Source organism: Cygnus atratus, chromosome 1 (assembly GCF_013377495.2).
Source record: "Cygnus atratus isolate AKBS03 ecotype Queensland, Australia chromosome 1, CAtr_DNAZoo_HiC_assembly, whole genome shotgun sequence".
Lineage (NCBI taxonomy): Eukaryota > Metazoa > Chordata > Aves > Anseriformes > Anatidae > Cygnus > Cygnus atratus.
Window position 1 is genome coordinate 86,603,476 of NC_066362.1, and position 27,578 is coordinate 86,631,053.

Here is a 27,578-nt window from a genome sequence, read left to right on the forward strand (position 1 = left end):
TCAAGAAGGGCATGGAAAATCTGCAGATAATAAATGCTGTAATACTTTAATACTCTTTATTGCAATACTACGCAACATAGTCAGGATCTTGAGGGACAGGCAAGATTGGGCTGGGTCTGCCTGTGACAAAACTCTTTCCTTTCCTGAGAACATGTCACCATATATACATTTCTGAATGCTCTTTCAGTTTACTACGGAGGAGAGAAGAAGAGAGGGAAAGAAAAATCTAAGTTTATCTGGGCTTGAGCGTGATCATCAAATGTAGGTCTCCACCACATCTACATTGAGATATGCATATGGGGAAAACTGAAGCAGCAGATTAAAATAGATTAGCTATTGACTGAATGAAAAGCAAAGGCGTTAGCTTGGGGTTTGTGAGGAATAAAGGTGAAGTTTCAGGAAACACGTGTAACTTGATGAGAGAAGGATAAAAAGAGTAAGGCTGCCTTGCCTGCTTATATTCAGTGATAGGGAGGAAGCAGTGGAGAACTGGAAAGGAAATCTAATATGGTATGGTTTAGACTTTTACTAGGGAGATCAAAAAGGATTTCTTGTGAGGTCAAAAATATTTCTTTCACAATAGCAATGACTGAAATCAGAGGTGGGATTGTCAGATGACACCTCTTTAAGCCGTGAACTAGGGTACCTTATGGACTCCTTGTTCTAAGTTACTTCTTTGAAATGAGTTCCTCATTTCTTTTGAATATCTAGATTTTTAAGGTTTTCAGTTAAATGGAGAAGTCTGAACAAATCTAAATTGAGGCACATTTATTGAAATAAAATGAATTGATTGTATCTCCTGATTTTTTTTCCAATAATGAGCTTTGTGTATCTTAAAATATGCAGATACACAATCTTTTTCCTTGTGTTTATGTGCGAATTGTTTAAAAGCCATGAAATACTGTAAATACTTGTAAACTTGTAAAATATTACGCACCAGCTATTGCTGACAGAGCAACCACGTTTGCATAATGTTTTCTTTGATTAAGCTAACTGAGTGGAAATTTGGAAGTGATTTTGTTACTGTAAACAACTTGGTATGTATCATTAGTAGTAGTAAAAAAAATTTGGTTTAAACGCTACAGATAGGCAAAATAATGTAAGTATAGAATGTTCACCAGTGTACAGGAAAGCACATGAATGATTTTTTCAGTTCTAATAGCCTAATCAAAATTATGTTAGGAAACATAAAGACTCATCACAAAATACTTAAAATCAACTGGAAAGTAAATTATATGCTTCTCTGCTGTACTGTAGATGGATGACATTCATTGAGACTGAATTAAACTTTTAGTTTACTGCCTGGTAGTCATGTTCTTAGATTTTTATTTGACTGGTTTCAAAATATCCTTTCTTATAAGCTTTAGATCTCATTTTAAAGTGGATTAATTTTAAGGATAGTATCAAATTTTAAAGTCTATAAAGTTGGCTTGGATTAGAATGCCTTATTCTTCTTTACCCACAGCATTCCAGATCTTTTAAGTCTCTCCTCACTGTCATGCAGGGTGGCTGCATTATCCTGCACTGATGTTTTACTTTGAGAAACCTAATGTGATACATAGCTAGCATTTTAAAAAGAAACGGTGGCAGGTGTGTTTCAGTTCTTTCATTTTGCAGAGTACTTTGGGCAAGTGCGTAAGTGAATGTCTCTTGTGGAACCAATTTGTTCTTAGAAGAAACTTGGTGTAAAGACAGCTTTTCTGTTCTGTTGGCATTAAACTATTCATCACTGGCGGCAGTCTGTACGTAACTGATGTTTTATAGTACCAGAGTCTGTATTATTTTGCCATTCTTTATTTACTTTAAAAAGGTTAACCTGATACAGCCTATCTTTTTCTTTCATAGGTTTTAACAACCATTCGCTCAGGACATCGGGCCAATATTTTTAGTGCAAAATTTTTACCATGCACCAATGACAAACAGATTGTATCTTGTTCTGGAGATGGGGTCATCTTTTATACTAATGTTGAGCAGGATGCAGAGACCAACAGACAATGCCAGTATACGTGCCACTATGGAACCACCTATGAGGTACCTTACAAAAGTATACAGTAATTTTAAAAGAGCTAGAATACATGTTTTCTTTTATTGTTTCATAAGGTTTTAATCAGACGATGAAAGCTTTATTTCAGTGAGAATTAAAGAACCTTCCTTCTACCTTTTTAGATTTTTTCCTTACAGAGTAGGCTTTAAAAGAGACATATTTTATCTAAATGGAGGTTTTTCCAAAAGGGAGTGTCATTAAGACCACCTTCTATAAAAATACGTTAGCTGAATGAACCTTCACTAAAATAATTCTCTGCAGAGCAAAAATGGCTTAAATTGTGCTGTGAAGTTCTTTCTGAAGTTGGTGATTGGGAAAGGGGTGATGGCTATGTTTCACTTCTTTATTTTTGTTCCCCTCCCCACCCCCCCAAAAAAAAAAAACCAACAACAAAAACAACTCCTCACCAGTTTAACCCTTTTTCACAATTATAATCCTAAGACACTGTTATTTAAAAATGTATGTAAATAACTTAATCTAAAAATGTATTTAAAGTTTTAGGCAATTTTTCTACTTTGTCATATGTTAACAGTTTATTTGTAAATTTAGATCCAGTGTTTTCAATCTTCACTTGGAAGTTTTGGTCATATAAATAGGCAAATGAAGAAGCAAAGTGTTACTTCAGTTAGCAAAATAATTAATTTACGTACTTATTTAAATTACAGCAAAATCTGCTGCTTGTAAAACTTACTTTTAAAATAGGTGAAATCATGCTATTTTCTTATTAGATTATGAATGTTCCATAAAAAAAAATTAAGTTCCAAATCCGTTGCTTTTGTTACTATTTAGCTCAGATTTCACTGGAAGTTTTTACATCTTTTTCTTTTTTGTATGTTAAGTGAATGAAGTATTTAAAAAATTGTTAGATTATGACTGAATTTGGGTTGTATGAAGAGGTTGTGTGAGCAAACAAGATGGCTGAAGCACTGCTAGGATTCATTTTTGATCATGTAACAAGTGTCCTTACAGTTGATATTAAGTGTTCAATTAAAGGATTTGTCAAGAAACATTTCCTGCCTGCCAGTGGCCTTATAGGTCAGTCAGTTCAGCAAACCCTGTGGTATTCACTGAGTAGATGTTTATGGGATCGTAGGTGTTTTGTTTTATGTTTGTTTTTGCCTGGGTTTAATTCAAAATTGTAGTCTAAGTACTAAATTTCAGTTTTGCAAAACTGGATCCCAGGCTCACATTGTCTGCTTTTAGTTTTGAGATTGCTTTGACTGAGAAACTGCCATTCCCTTTGAATAGCATCAGTCCTGTGGCCCTCAGCCAGAAGCTTAAACTGCCTCAGTTGCCGCTGGAGCTGACTATATATAGCAGCGTATATTAGTCTTCGGGTTCTGCAGATTGACTGGATGTGCTCTGTGCCTCAGATAAAGCCTGCCTTTTCATAAGAACATCTGCAGACAAAGATACTGTTTCTTAAAGATGAAATGTCCTCAGCTGAGGATGGGTCAGTGTTCTGGCTTCTTGGGGCAGTAAGAGCCTCCTTGCTGGCTGGCTACAGACTTGAGGAGCAGCCAGTTACTGGCTCAGCTGGTACCTCTGTTTCCTGGGGTATGGTATAAAACAGCTTTTGGGCTTGGGAATAGGAGAACAGTTATGGACACTGGGCTGAGGAGACAAGTGGGTGGTGGCAGAAGTGTCATTAGAACAGTGGGTTGGGGTGCTTGGAGTTTCAGGGTCACGGGTAAGCTGCTATGAGTACTGCAAATGGAAGTGCTGGTGGCAGCATAAGTATCACCAGGAGAAGTCACTGTGGCAGTCCCAAGTTTTGGTTTGCCTGAACTTGGATTGACCAACAGTTTGGTTGATTACATGAAGTGACTGAAATCAGCAAATAATGTGAAAAAGAGGGCATTACTGTTGTTTTGAATGACAGTATAGGATACTGTTTTGGTTGTCTTTAAATACAGTTAATGGAAGGTATGTCCAATTCCCATATATGATGCATATTTTAACAAGTGCCTTTCTGACATTAATCTTCTTGGTCTGTTTTGCACCAAGGTTTAACATAACAAAAAGTTAATAGTTTGAGCTATCTTCAAAAAGTTTTGATGCATAGGTTTATAAAACATTTTGTCAGGAAAAGGTACTTTTATGAAGACTGTAAGTTCTGTTACTGTGTCTTAAACCTGTTTGATACTTGAACATTAAATGCCTGTGTTATTGTGTGGCATAGCAGACCTTTTTTGTTTGAGCCTTGACATGTGAAAGTACAATGGAATAAATAGCAGTTCTTTTGAAACAAATGACTGACATGCAGCTTCAGCTTCTGGCATAATGCAACTTCGTTGCTCGGAGCTTTCTGGAGTGGGAAAATCATTTAAAATTTTGTGATGTTACAGTTCAGCTGTATATAACCACATCATCGTATTAAATATAGAACTTTGACTCACTGGATTCTCTAAATAACAAAAGCTAACATAATCTGGCTTGGAGGTACTAATTCTAAATTTGAATGTGATTTGGATTTATGTTGCACTTCAGACTTGGAGCTTCAGACATTACAAAAGCATCCATTGAAAGAGAATAATTTGTGTAGATCATTATAAACTGTGAGATAATTGGACAATTGTTTTTAGTTCTGAGGAGAATAGAGTAAGTAGAGAAGGAGAGAGAAGTTCTTGAAACATGTTTCTGGAGAATTTGTTGTTTATACAAGGCTATTGCAAGTTTATTTTTATTCAGCCGAGTGCTTTTCTTTACTACTGCTCTTGTTAATTCCATTTTAGGAGAAGAAAGTACAACTCTTAACTTCACATTTTCTACACAGTAAAATCATCACATCACTATATTTTTTTCAAGTTATTGGAATAGGCAGGAGAAGATTTTTTTATGATGTTTGAACTTAAATATGTTAACAGTGACTCTTAATTATTGGGGTCTGTACCTCTCTGTTTCTTTATTTTAGTGCTTATAAATCAATTAGGATGTTCTTAAGCACCATGCATAAAAACTGGCACCTGCAAGTGTAGGTATATACCACATTTTTACATGTATACTGTGAAATAGTATAATTGGGAACAAACATAAACGATGGCTACTAGAAAAAAGAGTTTGCTGTGTTATACCACGTTCAACAACATTCTTGGGACAAAGTAAATGTTTTTAAGGCAAGTTTTGCACCACTGCACATCAAAAATGCTGGAAGGATTTAATGGACTGAAGAGCAATTCCTGTCTTTCATAACTATACCAATAAAATTGTTAACATGAGTAAATGTGGAGTGAAAAATGCTCTTCAGTATGTTATGCTCACATATTGAAGAATCATAGTCATATCTTGGAATTTTATTGTTCCATTGTTATTAAACCCTTGGCTTTGTTCTGTTTGTTAAATTTCTTATTTGTCAGCAGTATAATTTGCCACAGCATGCATTGTTTTAGTTAACATACTGAGCATTACAAGAGGAACAGTTGAATCCTGCAGAGATTACATTTGTAATCACATTTTAGGTAGAGAGATTTACAGATATCCATAGGTTATTTTTATTAAGAGTTTGAAGAAAATCATTGCATAAAAAGCATCAAAGAATCAATCTTTTGCTCTGTGTTGAATTAGTGTATTACACTGTTATTGATTTTGTAGCTCTATGAAACATTGTTGAAACGTGTTATCCCTTAAATACCAGACAAAGTATGTTGCAGAAACTGGCGGAATCTTTGTTTACCTACAATACTGCTACTATCAGTAACTTCATAGAAGTTCAATGATATTTCATGTGTGTTCATCAGCCTGTGTTCAGCTTTAACATGTTTGCTTGCCTTTTTATTTTTTCTTAAGAGAGGTTCTTAAATGAAGCCATAGACAAGAGACACCAGCTGAGTCTTCCCTAGTTTGAGCAGGGCCAAAATCAGGAAAACGGTGCAGTACAGTGCCCTTTTATAACAACAATAAAATGCAGTGAGGGTAGGTTAGTAACAGCCTTTAATGCATAGTTGATTCAGGGGATTATTGTGAATGTAAATGAATGAATCAATGGAAATAAAAGCAATTTAGTACTTTCATGTCATTCAGACTTCTGAGGGTTTTGTTTTTTATTGCCTTCTATTACTCGATGGAAATTAAACTGAGCTTCTGATGAACTATTGCAGCAAATCGATTCTTTATCTGAAAACTAATAGTAATAAATCTGTTGCTTGTTAAAAAATAATAGAAATAAATATAAGATTCAGCCTATACATTTTTCACATTGTGCATCATACCACACAGTTTATTTTCAGTAGTTCAGATCTTTTATTGAAAATGAAGATATATCAGCATTTTTTCAATTTTCATCTTTGTGTCGGTAGAATTCATGACTTGAGTTGTAACTGCTTCAGTCTGCTCAAAATGTTGATGCTTTTCTTTTGAAATTAATGGTATTTTCAGAAGTATTAATACTTTTTTTTTTCCTGATCAGATTATGACAGTACCAAATGATCCCTATACTTTCCTCTCTTGTGGTGAAGATGGCACTGTAAGATGGTTTGATACTCGAATCAAAACAAGTTGCACAAAGGAAGATTGTAAAGATGTAAGAGTGAAATCTTTTAATAAAGATGACCTAAATGTAGAGCTGTACATCATACAAACATAGGATTTGAATTCTGGTAAGGCTTTTAGAAATAATAGATTTCAGGGTCGTTGGTGGAGATGACAACATATTTCCCAAGAAACAAAATAAAAAGTTTCTTTGGGCATTTTTTTTTTTTATTATTTTTTTAGTATCACTTTAGGATCTTTTTAGTTTATGAGCTTTGGTGTGATGATTCAGATGTGGTAGAAACGATTCTACCTTGAAACTGAATCTGTTGGTTTTGATTACATCAGTTACAGTAGAGTGCAGAGTTGGAGGCAAAAAATTATCTTGGAAAATCAGCTGCACCCTTGTATTTTTGACCATCTTTTGTCCCTCCATAAGGAAAGATTTGATAACGATTTATACTAGATCAAATTAGTCATGGGTAATACTCTCCAGAAGGTAAGGTATTAGTTGTGTCTGCTGTGTTTGGAATTCAGAAGCAGTGTTGAATTGAAGAAAAACTTACACTGAAGTGTCATTTCCTGGTTTTAGGGGTTTCTTTGAATCCCAATCATATTAAAATAAAATTCTTTATCCAACTATCTGCCCATAGGTGAAACTTAGTCTAATTCTTAGACTCTTTCTGTGTGGTCCTCTTCCAGCTAAATCATTATCTGTGTTTGCATAGGAAAATGTAACGTGCAAGCTAGTTTATAATTCTATATCTGTTACGCTTATCTGTTCCCAAATGTTTGTTCCTGTGGTTTGTTTTTTGTTAGTTTGTTTTGTTTTTTTTTTTTCTTTTTCATTTGATCTCATGATATATTTCTTTCTCTGATAGCTTTCCTTCTCTGTAGTGAATTTTCTGTTTGGCATGTTTACAGTCTATCTACACAAGGCCAGATCTGTTTTTCTCCAAAACTCTGTGACTAATGAGCCTGTGTCTTAAAGTAAAAAATAAAATTATACTCCAAATGCTCGAGTCTATTGTCTGAACGCTGTATTTTTGTTTGTTCCAGGATATTTTAATAAACTGTCGGCGTGCTGCCACTTCTGTTGCTATCTGTCCACCAATCCCGTACTATCTTGCTGTGGGTTGTTCTGATAGCTCAGTAAGAATATATGATCGACGAATGCTTGGTACAAGAGCAACAGGTGGGAAACATACAATATAGTAAGCTTTTCTAACTATTTGCAGTTCCAATTTCAGGTTCTTTTTGTTTGCTTGTTTCCAAAATAGGTGGTGAATGACTGAAGTGTAATACTGATTGAAGTGTAGGTTTGTTCTCTGAGAACTGTGCTTTTCAGTAGTGGAGTCGTTTCACTTTAATATTTGGTAATATAGAAATCTTCAAATAAGTAATCAATCTCTTTATCCATTTTAGAATACGTTATATACTGAATGCAGAAAAGGCCATTCTGTCACGTCTCTTCCTTTGTCTTGAAACACATGATTTCAAGATTCTAAAAAGCAAATGATTGCAGTCTTCTCTGATCTACTCAAATTTTAATTAAAGTCTTTCCTTCTTATATTCTGCTGTGCTGCAGTGTGTTGTTCCTTACAGGAAGGGTTCTTATGAACTCCATAATGTCATTCAATATGTTTAGCTTTGCAGTTATTGTTGCTATATCGAACATAATTTTACTGAAAAGCTACAAATTCTTCAGATGGAAGCATGCATCAGATGCTTATCTAAAAGGTTTTTATAAAAAAATTAAAGTGGCAAGCCACAGTGAATATGCAATTCTAATGTATCTCTTACTCATAATGTATGATTATGTTTGGACATATGTGCGAATTAATATACATAGCTGTGTATACACATTCATAAAAGTAATCAGTGTCACAATCTGTCATTTCTTGCAGCATTTCCTGCTGATTATTGTGATGGAGGAGAAAGGAAACAGTAAAGATCACTTAATAAACATTAAACAATCTTCTCAGCTGGCTAATGTTCTTACAAGATTTCTCCCTTATATCATAGTGGTCAGCAAAATTCTGTGAGAACTGCCTGAGGAACAGATTCTGGGGAGGTTGATTAAAAGGTACTACGTAAATGTTAGATTTTACTTTTCCCCTGAAGTTTTGTTTAAAAACAAAACAACAAAATCAAAACAAAACCAAAACCACCAGAACTTTCTCATTTTTATACCTACTTTTGTAACAATACAACAGTAAGATGAATTTGGGTATGCAGGCCTATAAGGGAAAGTAGAGGGAAGACAAAATTTTGAAGACCAGTTTTTCTGGTTCTATTGGTGTAGAGTTTAGTGCTTTGCTGTTGTGTTGCTTTTTTGTATCTTTTTCTTTTTTTAAAGGATGAGATATTCCATGATAATTGCTAGTAAGCAAGCTACTGATTTACCTTTTAAACTTTCAGTTTTAGTCCTTACGCAGTGTGAGATGATAAACTCCAAACTTGTCAAGGACAGACTTTAGCACATGCTGAGCCAAAACAGGCTGTGCAGGAAAGTTTTGTGGCAAATGTGTTTTGGGAACAGTTTGTTTTTCTCTGTTAGTTGTCTTATAGGTAATTTTATTCTGCTTGCAAGTTTCTAATTCTAGAATTGAAGATTGTTGTAGTGTATAGAATGGAGGTGAGTTATCATGTAAGTCTGATATATCATGTAGTTCTGCAGTCTCAAAGGGATAAGTGTTATATCTCAAGGAAAAACTGGTAATTTTTAGATCATTTGGGGGAGTAAAGAGGAGACAGATGTCCTTAAATTTTCAAAGTTCTGTAGAATGAATTCCTAATTTGTGTGGTGATGCATAGTTGCATTATTGCTGTGTAAATATGTTTTCATATGTTTCAAAATTTCCATTTGTATTAAATTTTACAGATAGTGTCCACACACCATCATGTGATGGGTGATATATGAACATGCTTGTGTGTATAAATTTTCATCTTTCTCTATAATTTACATACAGAGTGTGTAAACAAAAATTAAAATATACTGGAAAGATCTGATATGTTAGTATTCAGAACCAAATTAATGCAAAAGCTACAGATTGCCTAGGTCATCCTAGAGAATCCATAGGTCTCTAGGTCATCCTAGAGAAATCTGGTCATCTTTCTTTGGATGTTAACTAAGGAGTATATAGAAACTGCTGGTTGAAAGTTTGCAATAGTGAATGTATTCTCTCTTTCTCTCTCTCCCACAGGGAATTATGCCGGTAGGGGCACTGTTGGAATGGTGGCACGTTTTGTTCCTCCTCATCTCAATAACAAATCCTGCAGAGTAACGTCTCTATGTTATAGTGAAGATGGTCAAGAGATCCTTGTTAGTTATTCTTCAGATTACATCTACTTGTTCGATCCCAAGGATGACACAGCACGAGAACTTAAAGTTCCTTCTGCTGAGGAGAGGCGAGAAGAGGCAAGTGATTAAGAAGACCTGTTCTCATGTTTTGTCTCACGACTACCACCACCTTGGAGCACACCTATTAGTTGTATTTCCCTTGAAATGAATCATGAGCCATCATTTCATTCTCAAGCATTGTTTTAAAAATAGCTGTAGAATGTCTAGACAGACAGGTTTGGGGGGCTGGGGAGTTGTGTGTGTGTGTTGTTGTTTTTTGGTCCAGTATATTTTGATAAGAGAACAACAAAGAAGCAGGTCTTGGTTGTACCAATGATTAGCAAATATAGACTCTGTTTCCCTTACGCTGGAAGTCCAGCAGAGGCTGATATGAACAGAAGTTGGTACCCTGACTGTTCGGTGTCTTGCATAAAATAGGCTGACCGTAGAGGAATACCTGCTGTTTGCAGCAGGAAGCACACAAAATTGTTATCTCTGAATTCTTCCCAGTTTCACGTTTTCTACAAATAAGTGAGTGCTGCAGAGATTCACAGTTAGCTATAATCTTTCTGTAACTAGATCCAGACACACAAGATGGGATGTAAGTTATCTTGTGGATGCTGACCGTTTAGTGCCTTTTTTGCAAATGGGTTCTGGGACCGTTTCACTTTGTTAGAAAATTATAGTATCTTCTCAGGGTTGATTAGAGTTTGGAGTACCTGTGTTGAAATGAGAACCACAGATCACTTCTTAGCTTTATTTCTGTGATAATTTAGAGTTTCTTACTGTAGAATCATGTAGGTTAGAAAAGACCTCTAAGATCATCAAGTCCAACCATAATCCTACTAATATAGTAGGTCAGGGGAATTTTAAAGGAAACTTTGCTGTTCCTAACTCATAGAGGCTTTCAGTGGAAGTTTAACGCTAAAAGTTGCTGAAAGAAGAGTTACGTTATAGGGGTTTTGACATGGAGCACTTTGACTTGCTTCATCCCCATGGACAAAGAGGGTCTCAGTTATTGTACCCCTGTAATTCAATCATATAAAACAACAGAACTATATTAAATTCAAGATATAATATATTCTGAGATTCTGAAAACTTAGCCAAAATGCCTTAAAGCACACTTGATATATATCAGTAGCTTTTAAGGGAGAATATCTTCTGAAATAACAATGAAATTGTGCAGTACAGTTTTCTGAACATACTTATTAAAAAAAAAAAAAAACAAAAGGTTGAAGACTTGTGAACTAAAGCAGAAAGAGAATCGTAGTTAAAAGCAGAATGTAGCTTTTGCCATATGTATGAAATGGAAAAGGAACTTTTCTTCCCTCTTTTCAGTAGTAGGCTGAGGTCAAGGAAAGTCTATTCACAGATTGAAATGTGCCAATTACACGGTGTGACAGAACTTGTGTACTCCATATCTAATGTATGGAGTCAACCACTTTGACACAAAATGCCTGGTATTGCCTACCATTATATGGGCATGCAGTTTTCAGTTATTTGTTACCTGCTCTTCAGTACGTTGTGAATTCACAGCATCTATTGATGATGGAATTAGTAACTGGCTTTTCTTAATACATATTTACTGTAGATATGCACTATTTAAGGCAGTTACAAGCAAATTGCAATTCTGGCTACAATGAGCTTTTGCTTAGCGGAAAGTCTTGTCTTTTGTGCTAGTCTTCAGGATGTTTTCATTTTAGCAACTTAACGAGTTGCAGAATTTAAAAATAAGTACGTGGAGCAGAGTATTTTGTTAGTCTGCACACATGTTCACTTACCTGTGTGAGGCATCAGGCACTGTAGACAGAGGTTTGTCTGGTTTTCCTTTTCTAAAGATAAGAAGGCATCTATGTGACATCAGGATATAAGACCAGCAATTGTGGCAAGTCACTCTTCAGGTGTATTCTCTGTTTTCCGCATCACCAAATGTATATTACTTGAAATCAAGTATAAACTTTCTTTAGTAAAAGTTGTCATTTAATGGCAGAAATGAGGGGAGACAAAATGTTTAGACCAATGAGGTGATCCACTGCTATAGAGCCGAATTAAAAGATTCAGCAGTGTAAACAAACCGCAAGCAGTTATTTATTATCAGTTCAGTTACAGTGATGCTGACCCTTCCAGCCTAAATTTTCTAATCAATTTAAAACTCATCTCTTTACCTACAGTTAAATTATATAATTCTCTCCCCCTGCACCTAACCCCAACTATCCACTCAATTTTTCTGGCATTATGTTCACCCTTTCACAAGCTCCTCAGGGTCCAGGGATCTTTATCTTTAATCTGAAACAGGAGCCTCAAGGGAGTTCACAGTAAGTCAGCATCCTGCTGTCTTCACTGGGACGACAGTTATTAGTCTGCCAATGTGGCATGTTTTTTTTGCTTTTATATACTTGTTGTTACCCCCTGAAACTGTTTTCATTGTGGCACAACCTTTACAGTACATTAAAGAACCATTGATGGGCTGCTGAGAAGGTGCCTCTGGTGTCCTCCCATGCGTCCACACGTGCAAAATCTCTTGCCCTCACTCCATGCCTGTACTTCTTAATGCCGCATTTATGCTCGTTACCCATGGGCATAGTTGATTCTTTTTATGCAATTTAAGCAGCTGGCAGCCTCCTGTATATGTCAAAGCTGTTAATAACAGGTTGCACACCATGCATTTATGCAACTCTAAGGAAAACTACAGCAAATTAGGTAATAATCAACCAGTCACTAGACAATTGCTGTTGCAGCTAAATGAGCTACAAGAAAGCTCCAAGCAAGTAAAGTCCAGACAAAGCCCAGTGAGCCAGCAGTACATGCTGTTGTTAGCTTCATATTAAGTCTGTGGCCTGTTAGTAGCAAAGGCAGTGATGTATTTAATGAGCAATAGTCACCTATTACTACTACAAATACTGTTGACCATAACTGGGTGTAGATTCATAGGACTGAGAAAGAATGTCCAGCTGAGTTAGACTGTTACCTGATTGAGACAGGAAAAAAGCAAAGAAAAACACAGAAAAATGATTGTCACAAATGAATGGTTCTGCATTTTTCCCTTTCTCCTATGTAACGGCAATCTGATATGAAATAATTCAGTAGAGAACTCATTGCTTGCCTTATACAGAGAGAGGATTGTGACCACCTGTTAGCAGATTTTATGTATTCTTTTCATCTTTAGGCACAGAATATGTCCTGTATTCTTTTCTTGCCAGATAATATTACTTAAATTCTATTTTTATTTCAGTTTGGTTTTAAGTTCTACAGAGTAGAAGGAATGTAAAGCTTTTTTCTGAATCTGCAGGCTCCTGAAAGTTAATACTTTAATATGCTTTTACTGCAGTGGTTTCACATTTAATCCCAAGTTGACAGCACAACAGTTCAATACTGTTGTTTTTGTTTGGTTTTCTTCGTATAAGCCATATATATCCAGCCAGTGCTCTTAATTTCAAACTCTGAACTGCCTTCTTGAATGTGCAAAGCTGTTTCTTTTCAAGTTAGCAAAAGTAGCACCACATATATAGTACTTGTTTTGTACTTCTTGCTGAAAAAACAACACTGTTATCAAAAAATAAACAAATTACAGGGTAGAAAAGAAATTTAAGTTTCTGCTCATAAAAATTTCTCCATGAATTTCTGTATGGTGAATATTTCTGTGGAATTCAGGCTGAATTTGTTGTTCAGTATGGAATGTCGCAATTAATACGGTAAAGGTAATACTGAGTAAAATAGAAGCTGCAGTACTTCTAAGAGTTGATTTAGACTGCTGAAATTATGTATAGCTAAAACTATTGCCAGGATATATATATACGGTGTTGTGCTTATTGATAGCTGATCTGAGCATATGGCTGATACTAATTTTTTTGTGTGACAGACAAATTTACGTAACTTAAGAAAATGGAGGTATGGCATTTATTTTTAAACTCAGAATTCTGTACTGTTCAATATGAATAATTATATAATACCTTTTTTTTTTTTTTCCTAGTTACGGCAACCTCCTGTTAAACGTTTGAGGCTAAGAGGAGATTGGTCAGATACTGGACCAAGAGCAAGGCCTGAGAGTGAACGGGAGAGAGATGGTAATGTGTTTGCTGCTGGGAGCTGCCTTTGTCTTCTCTTTTGTTGTTTTTGTTTGTTTGTTTTTCCAGTTTTTCTTAAGTATTCCTGAAATATGGAAATGCTTCAGATAAAAAACTGTCCACATGTTTTAAGAATCAGCCAGGTCTTAAGAGTGTTTACTTATAACTTAACAGAGAACTGCTGTTCTATAGTGATTTTTTAAATTGTCTAAATTGAAAATCTTCTCTCCAGAAAAATTACGTTGCTTCTGTTAGGTTGCTGTAAATCAAGGGGAGCTTGCTTCATTATTGTTGGTTATGAGGTAAAACAAATGCATATTTCCCTTTTTGTAGTTAAGCTGCATCTACAATCAAAGTTGCAAATGAAATGCTCTGTAGGGGACTGGAATTCAAAGCAATAGGTTTCTAATACTTTTTCTTTCACTTTTATAAAACCACTTATATGTAGTGACAAAATTTTTATGCTCATATATTCATGTTTGTAATGTATAATATAATATGTATGTTTGTAAATATATTACACAACTACTTGAGGTTTCAGAAGGTGGAACATTTCAAAAGTTATGCTTTAGTGTCAAAAAAATGAGATACTGAAGCAGGTCAGAGGATGCTTTATCACTGTTATGTCTAATAATGCCTTTCTGTTTAGCTCAGAAAGGTTGTGGGGATACTAATAATTCCCTTAAATTTTCCCCTGTTTTTCTGCCTATCATTTCCCTTTCCAGATCTTCTTTGTTGGTTTTCTCATCTTCTTGATTCCCGAAACTGGAATAGATGTGTTCAGCTGGGACAGACCAATGGTCCATGTAGACCAGGGTTCTGTATCCAACACTGACAATAGGTGATGCCATCTGGGGAGAGATTGCAAGCCTGTCCTCTTGCTTTAGTCTGTTGCCTTTGCTGCCCTGCCACTGTTTGCAGTTACTGGATTAGAAACTTCAGAGGGTACATTTCCTATCTGTTCCTTTAGGCTCTCCTTATGGTTCTATTGCCTGTGAATTTCTGTAGTCCCTTCTTGAACCTGTCCATAGTATTTCCTATGGCAAAAAAAAAACCAGAATTTCACTGCTTACTGTTTAAATTATTTCTTTCTTTCCTGTCTTTTAAATTTAGTTTCTGTTAGCTTTATCATGTGACCCCTTGTTCTAATATCACAGGATTTGATTGTTAGCAGTTTCGCATTCTGCTCACTTGGTGCTTTCATGATTCCACAGCAGCTTTGTCTCTGCTCAAAATTACTTGTTATGAGTTGTTTTTTAGTTAAATACCCTAAGTGTCCTTCTAGCTGTTATTTCCCCATGCTATCAAGTAAATCTTCCAGGGAGAAAATAAAACATGAGAAAAGGACTCTTCCAGTACAGACACTAGCTAGATTTTCCTTTGTCACAACAAACTTTCAGTGTCTTTACTGTGTGTTGCTTGATAGAATGGTGACTGATGTGTTCAGGAGAATACCTGTATTGCATTAGTTAGGCAGGCAGTGACCTGTGACTTATTTTTCTGTTAACTGTTCATTATCTCCCTTTTCCCATCATTAGCTGGCTTTTGCCTGTTTTCTTTGGCTGTTGCATTCCATTTGTTTTAAGCTTTTGAGGCCAGAACTCTTCTACCTGGGGTATAGATAGAGAGGGAGTGGGGGATCCCAGGGGAGGGTCAGACCCACAGTATGAAAATGAGGATAGATGTGGACACTGGAATGAGAATGAGGGGCATTGTTTCTTGTGGGTTAGGTTGGTGTTTTCCCTTCCCTTCTCCCTTCCCAACAATGTCTCTTAAACTCAACTGTGAAGGAAGTAATCTAAAAATAAGGTCTGGTGATGATATATTCAAGGTATATCCTAGCTGTGAAATTTATATGCAGCCCTGACAGATAACCAGTTGTTCCAGATACTTGGTGAGTCTGGCACCTTTTATAGCATCTATGTGGTTAGCAGAATTGATGTTTAGGAGAGGCATTTTCTCATTGTACATGTTTTTCCTGAGTGTGCTCTGGAATCTTTCAATGTTAGCTTTAGTCTGCAGGGTATTAAAATATCTTTTCCATATATGTTTTGATAAGTAATTGTACTTCACAATGATTTCATTTCTTAAGGTCTTTGAATACAAAACTTTTTCAAAAGTTGCTTAAAAGTTACATATTTCAAAAGAGGCTGAGGGACCAGCAGAAGTTATTATACAGCAGTATGAATGGAATGGTCAGGTCCAGTGGAATCATTTTCTATTGGAAGCTGTCAGTGTGTTCAAGAAGATAAATAAACATTTTATAGAATACAAAACACATTTAAAGATTCAAACTTTCCATTTCAGCCCTTTACAAATGGAATCTTCTTTCCTGGAAAAAAAAATCATATGTAATAAAATCAGAAATAAAATGAGAAGGAAATACTTTGGGTTGTGTTAAAAGAAAATGCATGCAAAGATTTTGCTGCTTAAGAGTCTTTGCAATCCAAGTGTAAAAATTAAATACCCTAAAAGAGCTCTGCTGTTTTACTAAATTGTGCTCATGAGGTAAAAGTAAATCACAAAGCATTCTGGAAATGTTAAAAGCATCATGTCTTTTCTTATGATAAAATTTGTTGTTTTATAATTAGCTGTAAAAAACATAACAGTCTGGGCTTTCTTATTTAACCAGCATTTTAAACTGAATGACATAAATTTTGCAATGTCATGTTTACAAAAGTTATTTGTAAAGTAGAGAATAGTTAAAAGCTTTAGGAGTTGTTTTTTTTTTTTGTAATGCCATGCTCAGCTGGCAATTTTTGCACTGCAGTTGTATGGAAAAGTGGCATTGGTTCAGAGGATTACTAGTTATGTAATTATGTAGTATGTAGTGCATTCTTTTTTTCAGTGAAAGAGGTAATGGGGGGAGGAATGAATGGAAGAGAAGAATGCTTTTGTCAAACTTTAGCATTACTGTTTTTACAGGGGAGCAAAGTCCTAATGTCTCTCTAATGCAGAGGATGTCAGACATGCTGTCAAGATGGTTTGAAGAAGCTAGTGAAGTTGCACAAAGCAATCGGGGGCGAGGAAGATCACGGTCCAGAGGTGATTTCCTTTTTTTTTTTCAAGAATAATAATTACAATAAGAAGTATGCTTATGCTGAATGTAAAGGCCTTGAATATCAGTCTTTCTGAGGTGTAAACTAAATTTTTAGTGTATTCTGAAGAAATGAATACATCTGGATGCCATGTGAATGATAGTGCAAAGGGGTCTTTGGAGACAGAGTGAGTTTACCTTTGAGCCTTTGTTGTTTGCTTTTTTTTATTTTTTAAACAAAGGTGGGACTAATCGGGCGGATGCTCCTGCTACTAATAACATGCCACATAGTACAGAATCAGAAACTGCAATGGAAGTAGATGGTTCTGAACAACTTCAATCATCTTCATCTTCTACAATGTCAGCCCAAGCTCCTTCAACATCATCTTCAACAGGAAGTCCCCCTTCAACTTCATTATTGTCTTCTCCTGATAATGAACAAAGGCCTTCTTTGGGGGCCTCAGCTCAACCTGTGCTCCATCAGTCTGGTGAGAAGTAATTCATCTTGTCACTGTTTATGAAAACCCCTTCCAATAAGAAAGAATTTTATATTAGGGTATTTGAAGTAATTGATCTAAATCTGTTGTTTTTTTTCACATGAACATCTTTAGTGAGACTAGGTATTTCATAGTTACAAAGTGACTACAGCTTCAGTTTAAAGAAAGAGTAAAACTCAACTGTGTTCATTTGTCTGAAGAAAGGGGTAAGCATTATTGTCCTCTGAAATAGAAATGTATAAAAAAAAAAAAGGTTTATTTTTTCCTTATCTCATTGTTCTCTTCCTGACGTATAATTAATGTCATGCCTTCTTCAACTGTGATTTGGCTGTAGCAGTGTCAGTGCAATGAACAGCAGAATCTATGCCTGTTATTAATCAGAGGTAATACACACGTCAGCAATGTTACCGGTTTCTTCTCAAAAGTATCTGGGTAGACAGGACTCACTTTGCATGAGATTCCATTATTGGTTGATAATTTGTACTACATATTGCTTTTTAAGTTTGTCAATCTTGAAGAAGCTCATCTGTTTTAAATACAGACTTTGTTCTTCTGGTGGGGTAAGAGGATGGGGGAAGAAAATATATTTCACCGTCAATGTCAGAAACTTATTTGAGCAGAAGTAAAAGAGCACCTTATGCTTTGACCTTGCTTTTTGCATCTCCATGCAGGAAAAAATGCCACAGCCACTAGAGTTGCATAAGATTTTTTTTTTTTTTTTTTTTTTTTTTTACTTTTTTAAAGTGAGTTTCTAGACTTCAAAACTGTGGGAGATAGGCTGATGTGAACCTCTAGAGGCTCAAATCTGATTTTTTTTAAAATCACACTTTTTTGGTATAAATTCACCTTTTATCTTATACCAGTTCTGTTGGGGAAATGAAAAACAAACATGCCACGTTGTTGTAATTAGAAAAGATGACTGACAGCATCTTCAGGCCCTAAGTGGATGTAGGGAAGTGAGTATAGCAGAGTTTGGGATTTCACAGAAAAAATTTTGCCTTTCAGAGTACTGTGGCTGCTGCAGCCAAATTCTCTGAGACAGTTGAGAAATGACCAGGTATATAGTATTTTAAAGATGGGGAAACTAAAGACATAAGTTGAAATTAATTAAGGTTTGAAAGAATGACTCATTTGCAGTTATTCTGATACTTCTTATTTAACGAAAATAAACAGTGAGGAGAAGCATAACAATACAAACAATCCAGATACTATTTCCATAAGTGAATGCTAGAAAACTTGTTTAGTAGCTGAGGCTTTTAGTCACCTATGTTTTTTATTACTGTTTGTGTAGGCTTGCTGCAATATCAAGCTTTTCACAACACACAAAAAATTAGGAGTCTGCTCTAATTCATTGTAACCCAGTTCAGCAGCTGCTATCTTTGGAACTAGAATAGCCACCAAAGACCACACACACCAAGGGTTCATTTTGGTCCATTTAGTTGTGTTTTTTTTTTTTTTTTTTTTTTTTTAAAGTAGTTCGTATATTCCGGAGCATTGACCAGCATTGAGTACGTCCCACATTAAAAGTAATTACTTCAAGATACATCATTGAAAATTTGTGGGTTGCATAATGATAATGCACTAAATAACATTTCTGGAATTACTCATTTTCTATCCTGCCTTTTAAAGAATGCATGCCACCTTTATCATGTATTTTCTTCTTTGTCTCAGAATGTCCGAATTTCTAAGTAAAAGTTTATTGTGCTAGCATGCAGCTGAAATTGTTATTGTTCAATTCAGCTCTTGTGTAGAGCATTTCCTCTTTCCCAATGTTACTTTAGACTTAAGACTCTCCTTGTATTCAGATTTGGAAGGGGTAGTGGTAGTGGTGGTTGTTTTGCTTTGTTGACAGACAGTGGAAACTTTGTAGTTTAATCTAGTATAACGTTTGATAGGTTCTTTGACTATACCTACAGAGGGTGTCAGATGGGCTGCTGCTGCTTCAAAAAAAAAAAAGTCCCTATGTCTGGTATTCCTTATTACCGTATGCAGATTTAGTTAGGATCAAGTATCATCTTCAAGTAGTCTACAGGACTCCTGCAGGAGTAAATTTAATAGTATTAAGTATTAAATCTAAATTAATTTAAACATGCCAAAGTAAGCATTTTGCACTGCTTTTAAAAAACACTTATGTTGTAGAAGTCTTCTTTGGGTAACAACGACAAATTCAGAGAGAGGGGAAGATCTTGGGAAGAGTAGCAGTAATGGAGTTATGAATGGGTACGCTTCAATGTAGATTTTCCTTTTGCAATGTTTGTGTGCTTACATAACCCATGATGGTGCTCAGTCAGAAGAGTTTCTTTCCTTGCAGCCTCCAGTTTATAATATGAAAACACTGAACTCTGTGTCAAGAACAGGATTTCCCTGAGTTTGTGTAGCTGCACTTAGATGTGAATAAAACCTGCTGCTTTTGGGGGTGACAGGACAGGGAAAGTGATGACAGGCGTATTAGTTTAAATATAGTGGGGTTGAGTAAGAAGACCAGATAGAGGTGTGTTGTAAAAGATGGATGACTGGAGAAACAGTTTGCAAAATGGAAGAAGAAAAGTGAGAGGCTTTCTAAGTGGTAGCAGATACAAGCTTGAATGTCATAGCAAAGTGTTAGCAAATGAGGAATATGATCTAGGGTAATGACTTTTTTAGAATTGTGGCATACCATGGAATAGGCTTACAAACAGCTTTTCATAACTCATTTCTACAGATTTCTGTACTGAATAGAGATGCTGATAGTAAGCCTCTGTTCGAAATAGCAATACCTTTACACATATAATTCAAATACATTGTTAGTGTGGTCTTCCAGAAAATATACCATGTGATGAGCATTTGAGCTTCTGCATGTGCATTACTTCATCCCTTAATGTGGTGGTGGTAGTGGTTGTTGTTGTTTTTAGGAAAAAAAGAAGTATGTATTCAAAAAATAGTCGGAGCTCCAATCAGTGCTGGAGCTTGTTGGGAAAAGTCTCTTTATAAGAATGTATATTCTAGAGGAATACAGTTGAAGCGTTCGAATAAGTTGCAAATAATCAACAAGATCATTGAGGCACATCTCAGTAGACTGCTCTTGTCAGTACATTTGAATAATTTTTTTTTTCTATAATGAGATGGTACGATTGCTGGAGACTCTAATGCTTGTCATGAAGGTAAAAAATAATTTAATGTCTTCCTGATATAAAGTAGATTTGCATATAAATTTTGAATGGGAAAGGGGCAATAGCTTCCGTTTTTTGTTTTTTTTTTCCTTTCAGTTTCTCTTTCCTCGGTCCATTTGCTGGCAAAATAAACGTTTGCTTAGAGATTCTGAAATGTGTTAAAAGATGCTGTAATTAAATTTATTCCAGATAGTAGTTATATCTTTACATTTTGAATTGTAGCTCTTATTAAGTCTTAAATTGTAACTGTCTCTGGAAGTGAGTGGAGATGAATCAGCAGCAAGTACTGACAACCATTGAGACACCATTGATACTTCCATAAAGTACTTCCTCTTTTTTTTTTTTTTTTAATTTCCATAAACGTTCACATCACACGAAAATTATTCATAGCAAATTTCTTTCATACCATATTCCTCTTAAGAATTATATCTTTTTCCTTCTTGTTATACGTCATCAACCATAAACTGGCAGGTTGTATTTTCCAGAAGTGGTATTATGGCGAAGACATTAAAGCTTAAGACAGTGGGTATTAACCAGTGCCTGCCACTAAATTGTTGAATGATTGGATTATAGCTTTGTGTTTGTTTCTTTTCGTGAAACAAAATTTTAAATTTGCGTGCTTCATTAAGTGAACGAGGGTTACAGAATATGTGTAAAGCTTAGCTTTTGCTTGGGTGAAAGGTGATATGCCAATGTAATGCTCTTTAGTACTTGAAGATTTCATAGTGTTGATATTTTTCTTTGCAGATTTCCTTATGTCTACAAAGTACTCCAGGGTGTCCTTGATAAAAATGCTTTCAGGATAGATCTGGGCTACCAGTTTGTAGCAAAACTAGCTAGAGTACTTGATGTGAATATATGAGTCTGAATCAACTTCTTGACCCTCCTTTATTATAGGTGAGAGTAGTTAGCAGCGGTTCAGTTCAATGTTGTGCTTCAGCTATTGCTAATAATGAGACAGTCTGTATTGTATGAACAGAAGCACTTGCCGTACAGTGCTTGTGTAAGTGGAGGAAATCTGCAAAGAACATAGAAAGAATGAAAAATGACTTAGACACCTGTTTTATAGTAGTTTGCAAAATAAATAAATAAATACCGATAATCAGACAGTAGACTGGTCCATGACAAAATGCTATAACTTAAAAATGAATAAAGACAAAATGACGAACACATTGAAGTCCCTAAAGATTGATCTGCAAGAATAGTACGTTAAGAGAATAATACTAAGAAATCTTTATGATCCAATAAATTGATTTCTCTGGTGGACCAATTAACAGTGCTTCTAAACTTTGAGTCCTCACCCATTGGAAATGTCTGAGATAAACATGAGTTCATGGTAAAATGTAATTTTTTTTCATTAGATGCTGTTCTGTCACCTCTTTCCATAATCCACATTTTATTTTTTGCACAGGTTTGTTTTGACCAAAATTGTATTTTTTTTTTCACATCAGAAAGCCATCACATTGATTTTGAAAATTTACCTGTATACCACAGCTGCATAATTTTCCATTACAAATGCTCTGATTTGCTCTGTGTGCTAGGAACCTGAGAATGCATACTTCTGTCATTTGCTTTGTTTTGTATCAGTCAGGATCTTTTCTTTTTTCTTTTCTTTCTATCTTGTCTTGTTTTCCTCATAATTATTTGATAAATGTTTTAAGTGTTATAGATGGGGAGGGGTGCATTGTATGACGTGAATTTTGAACTTTCTGAACTTTAAAATCCTATGATTTGTGCATTTAAGAAGAGAAGAGCAATTAAAATATTTAATTTTATCATTTTTAGATGTCAGTAGACTGATTTGTAAAGTTTTTATCACTTTAATTACACTTAGTATCTGTTGCTTCTCTCTTTGGTCAGTCCCCTGTTCCACCCCCACTTCTGTATATTGTATGTTTGATGCTTCTTTCTTTTACATACTTTTTTTTTTCTTCTTCCATTTGTCAGAGTTAATGGGACCCGAGTTAGCTATAATCCGTAGGGGTCTACAGCGGCTGAGGCTTAAGAAGGAACAACAGAGACAGCGAGAGCTAGCTGAGGGTTCAGCACCACAGTCCTCCTCTGATCAGTCATCCTCTAAGGGCTCCTCACAGGACCCTCAGGCATCAGGTTGTCATTTGTCAAGGTTTCTTAAGCAGCTAACGTAGTTATAGTTTGTGCTGCTATTGTTTGCTGAGATGCTTCACTTCCAGAACAAGACAGCTAATGCATTTGCTGCTCGTCTTACTTTGCATGTGGTGGTGTTTATCATCACATGGTTAGGAAAAGAGTAATAATAACAGATTTCATTTATCTAACATTTTTGGATTATATAGTTCAATGATAATATATGGAAAAAGTTTCCTGGGTGCACACAATCAAGTATGTGCAGTGTTTGTTAGAGCAGCTAACCAAAAAATTGCTATGTCCTGAACAGGGCAATCTATTTACACACTTGTTACTGAATTGCAGTTAATTGTATCTGGTAGTAACATTTAAGATGGCTTTGATTTAGCATGTGTTCTAAATCAAGGTAACAATTCAGTAAAAACAGAAGTTTGACACTCTTAAATGCTATGTTTTTGCAGTAAATATACGGGAAAGTACTTGTAGTAAGCCTAAGTCCCCAAATATGCTTTGTTTTTTAAAATATGACCTTTCCTTTCATCATTCTTGTCTTAGATTAAAAATGATTATAAGAAAGCTTTGGAGATTTTTATAATAAGACATATTTGAGAAAGTTCTAAGTTGGAATAGAAGCATGTTTATGAATAAAGAGTTAAACCTAAGACATAAACTTGAAGCAAAATTTGTCACGACACTATGTAGAAATGAACAGGGTGCATGCTGTAAGTGTGAAAAATCAGTATATTTAGTGTTAAAGTAAATATAAGGGCAACATATCTAGCAGCTTTTTTCTGTGGATAAATTTTGTGGTAGTTGGGGTAAGGCTAAACTGCTTGTAAGGACTGACATACATTCACAGCTTGGCTTGCTATGGTTTAATATATTCATTTATCTGGAGCCGTGCGGAACAATTTGATATAACAGTGGCTAGTGTTCTAGTTACAATATGTATTTACTGAACTTTGAAACTTTGAATTATTTCCTACAGCAGGAAGTTTTACAGAGTTTTCAGATTGTTTGAAAACCATTAATCCTGGAGGGCTGTCATGTTGATTATAGGTGCCTGTTTACTTGCAGGAAGAGAACAAGAAAACTGACGTTGGCAGTGTTTTTGTAGGTGGCATCAGTTTCCTGGCAGGAAAAGCTAATATAATAATAATCGAATCTGAAATTACAAACCTACAAATCTTATTTTAGCAAACTGAACATCAGAATTTATTAACTCAAAGATATGTACTGATAGAGGCAAAACCTTTGCAGTAAGTAGATCTTGATCTCCAATTTTCATTTTGGATTGTAAAATTGAAATTAAGGTGGAAAAAAAGTTAGGTTATAACCGTATCTGTAGAATGCAGCTGGAATTAAGTCTGTGGATATTTTACTGCCTATCTGAAGTATGCACTGGTCTGAGTATCACTCGATACTGTCTTGCCCATCTCTTTCCTTATGCTCCTTCAAATATGCACGGTAATTCTTACTCCTGGTGTTGCTTGTGGGTCTGCATGCTGTAGAATCCCTTATGACACAAACTTGAAGCTTTAAGTTAAGTGATTGTTCTGAGTAGAGGAATCAGAAATGTACTGTAGTTAGTTTGGATCCTACCTCTGCCTCTTGGAGTTGTGATTTGCAATGTCCTTTGAATGTTAGGGTAATTAATGGGAAGGTCTGATTGTTTTGTTTAGTATCACTGAGGAACAAAAGAGCACATACACAGACTTAGATGGAACTAGTACTCAAATATTTATGTCATTCTTCATGTAACAATGAATTTGCAAATTTAACCATTCTACTTATTAAATGATTGCCTTGAAAGGTAGATTTCATAGAATTACTGAACATCCTAAGTTGGAAGAGAGCCACAAGGATCATTGAGTCCAACTCCTGGCTCCACACAGGACCACCCAAAAATCAAACCATGTATCTAAGAGTGTTGTCCAAACCCTTCTTGAACTCTGTCAGGCTCAGCACCATGAGCACTGCCCTGGGGAGCCTGTCCCAGTGCCTGACCACCCTCTGAGTGCAGAACCTTTCCCTAACACCCAGCCTGACCCTCCCCTGTCCCAGCTCCATGCGGTTCCGTTGGGTCCTGTTGCTGTCCCCAGAGAGCAGAGCTCAGCGCCTGCCCCTCCGCTTCCCTCGTGAGGGAGCTGCAGGCCGCCATGAGGCCTCCCCTCAGCCTGCTCTGCTCTGAGCTGAACAGATTAAGTGACCTCAGCTGCTCCTCATACATCTTGCCCTCCAGACCCTTCACCGTCTTTTTACTAGTTGTAAATTTTCAAACAGAAATTACACCCTAAAATGCATCTGCCACCATATGAAATGAAGTCATAGCTTTCATTTGGCCCAGGGCTGCAAATTCTCAATCTCTACCTTGATATAATTTATACTTGCTATGTTCTTGGGAAGTCAGTGTAAGACTAAGGTCATTTCTTCTGCCCTGTATTTCATTCTCAGTCCTTGTCTTTGCAATTACAGCAGCTCAGCTATTATAGCCATAGACACGGGGAGAAAAATACTTCAGTCATGTAAGAAATTAACAGTAGAAAATGTCAAGTGCTGAAAGCTCTTACTGGCTTAATAGAAAAGGTTGCCATGCTATTAGACTGTATGGTAGTTACTCAGTCTTCTCCTAGCCTAAGGACTTGTAGTGGTTACATGAAGATTTGTAAACTTCCTGTAGTAGTCAGCCCTCACTATTGAGGGGAGTGGTAGAGTATACTATTTAGAGGAGTGTGAGAAGTATGTTCAAAAGCTTATGATGCTGTTGGATACAAAGATGAGTTAACTAAGTAATGATTCACAGTGGGCTGATTTGATGCTGGAGAAGAATATACTTCATTTTCAGATGGCAAAGAGACTATGTTTCAGTGGATATTTCACATAAAGTATTGTGTAAACTTGGCAGGGTTTCAGAAGCTATGTGTATCAGGTCTGTTTTGTCTTCAAGCCTTTTCTTAACTGTTGAACAGATGTGGACTTTTTTTGGTAGCCACTTTATTTAAGAGGAAACTACGATAAATTTTTTATTTTATATTTTCTCCAGTAAAGTCTAGACTTGGCTTTCATTTTTGAGGCATTTCATAACATTTACATCCTACACAGAATTTAAATAACTGTATATGTGCTATATGCAAACGACAAAGAAATTAAACCTTTATAACCTGTAGTTACTGCTCCTCTGCCACATGCTGATATGCCACGTATATATCACCGTTAACTAGTAATGGGTCATAAACTGAAGCAAGGCGTTGAAGAGATCATTGTTTCTCTTGTTGAGAACTTCAAGTGAATAAAATACAATACGAGAAGTTACAGAAATATGAACCAGCTGATCTTGAAGGAAAAGAAACAGAGTTGGTATTACAAGTCAATGTGTACAGGACATGTTTCTGTATCTGTGTGTAGTGTGCACGTATCTTATATAATCTGAGTAATAAAAATGCAGTTTTTATTACTAGATAGTTTTTATTGCTAGATTCTTTGCAATTTTTAAATGCTGAAGTATGGAAATGCATCTATTTTAAGTTCAAAATATGTAACAGGGAGCTTAGTCATTGCACAAAGCAGTTACTCATAATTATTAAAACAAGTGTTTAATTTCTTGGATTAATGTCCAATTTAGTGGATTAATTCCACTAAAATTGTAAGAAGATATCAAAATAATAGTGAAATGTGGGACACTTAAGCCTATGTTAGCATTATTACCTAGAAATTGTTTCATTTTTACTGAGCGATTGAACGATACATATGGCAAAACAAAGCTTCTGTTTACTTACTGTTTTATAACTTAAAGCCAATAAAATTTGGAAGTACTGGTAAGGGTAGTAAATGTAATCTCTTATGCTTATAATTATACTGTGTTTATTTAGTCATATTTATTCTATTTGTGTTGGCCCGAATTAAAGAGCTGATGAGATTAGCATTTCCAGCCAAGTAAAATGATAGGCAGCATGATATGCCTCTTAAACAGGACATATGGCATGTGGAAAGAATTGGACTGTAAGAACAGGGCTCAACTGAGAATCACTGTCTTCTGTGATTTAGTCTTCTCAGCTTGCTATACAAGACCTCGTTTGCCTTTAGCACTTCACTAGAAGTTAATCCCAGCCGTGGGCTCATAGCTGTGAATGTGATTCAACCCAGTCCGCCCTTGGGAGATGCATACCAATTCCTGTGCTGAGTCAGCTGGAATAGAAGCAGATCATTGTATGACACGGTGCATCTTTACACCAGCTTTTTTCCTCATATTTACGTTCTTAAAAGTGGGTTACTACTCCATTGAAAATGCTCTCCTATAAGCACTTCCCTTGTAAATTAGAAATTACATTTAAAGTACACTTCAGTTTTGGAAAGTGAAATATATTAATGTTACAGGTCTCATACTTAAGAGCTAAGCCCCATCTAAATCCGGAGGACAAATTCTGTGGTCTGGCTTAGGTTTCTTGGGTGCAAGGCATGGGTAGGGCTGAACAAAGATGAAGACAAATTAAGGCCAATTTCTATTCCCTAATTATGGAAGTAGGGTATGAGCCCAGCTACCAAAACAAGCCAGCCTCCAAAACACATGGAACTTGCCTCAGACTCCCTTAGTCTTCACTGCTTCTCCCCTCCCACGCAATGCTAGGTATTAGTGTAAAGAAGAAACAAGCTGTGATTCTTGCACCGGTAGCTGGGAATGAAGTCTCATTTGAGGATGTATCTCTAAATTAGCTTTGTTAATTTAGCAGGTTATATGTCTATTCTACAAAATGGGTCATGCTGTTGATTCTGGCCCAAACCTCAAAGTGAGCCTCCTGTAGGAGAGAATGTATTATTTCATTGCTTTCCCTATATAGAATTTAAATTAATGTTAAAATTATTTCAGCATGCTG

At 35.8% G+C, this 27,578-nt stretch overlaps 1 protein-coding gene across 13 annotated transcripts in view; it reads left to right on the top strand.

Moving 5' to 3' along the window:
- DCAF6 (DDB1 and CUL4 associated factor 6) overlaps positions 1 to 27,578 on the top strand; it is an 83,370-nt gene that overhangs the window by 21,544 nt on the left and 34,248 nt on the right. For 7 of the 13 annotated variants that reach the window (XM_035540974.2, XM_035540975.2, XM_035540977.2 and 4 more), the window contains exons 4-11: positions 1,846 to 2,031; positions 6,450 to 6,563; positions 7,571 to 7,706; positions 9,718 to 9,932; positions 13,825 to 13,918; positions 16,844 to 16,963; positions 17,198 to 17,443; positions 22,549 to 22,710. In XM_035540974.2, coding sequence (XP_035396867.1) covers positions 1,846 to 2,031; positions 6,450 to 6,563; positions 7,571 to 7,706; positions 9,718 to 9,932; positions 13,825 to 13,918; positions 16,844 to 16,963; positions 17,198 to 17,443; positions 22,549 to 22,710 — 1,273 coding nt within the window. The remainder of the gene's footprint in view (positions 1 to 1,845; positions 2,032 to 6,449; positions 6,564 to 7,570; positions 7,707 to 9,717; positions 9,933 to 13,824; positions 13,919 to 16,843; positions 16,964 to 17,197; positions 17,444 to 22,548; positions 22,711 to 27,578) is intronic. The other 6 variants (XM_035540981.2, XM_035540982.2, XM_035540984.2 and 3 more) reach the window with 1 other exon arrangement.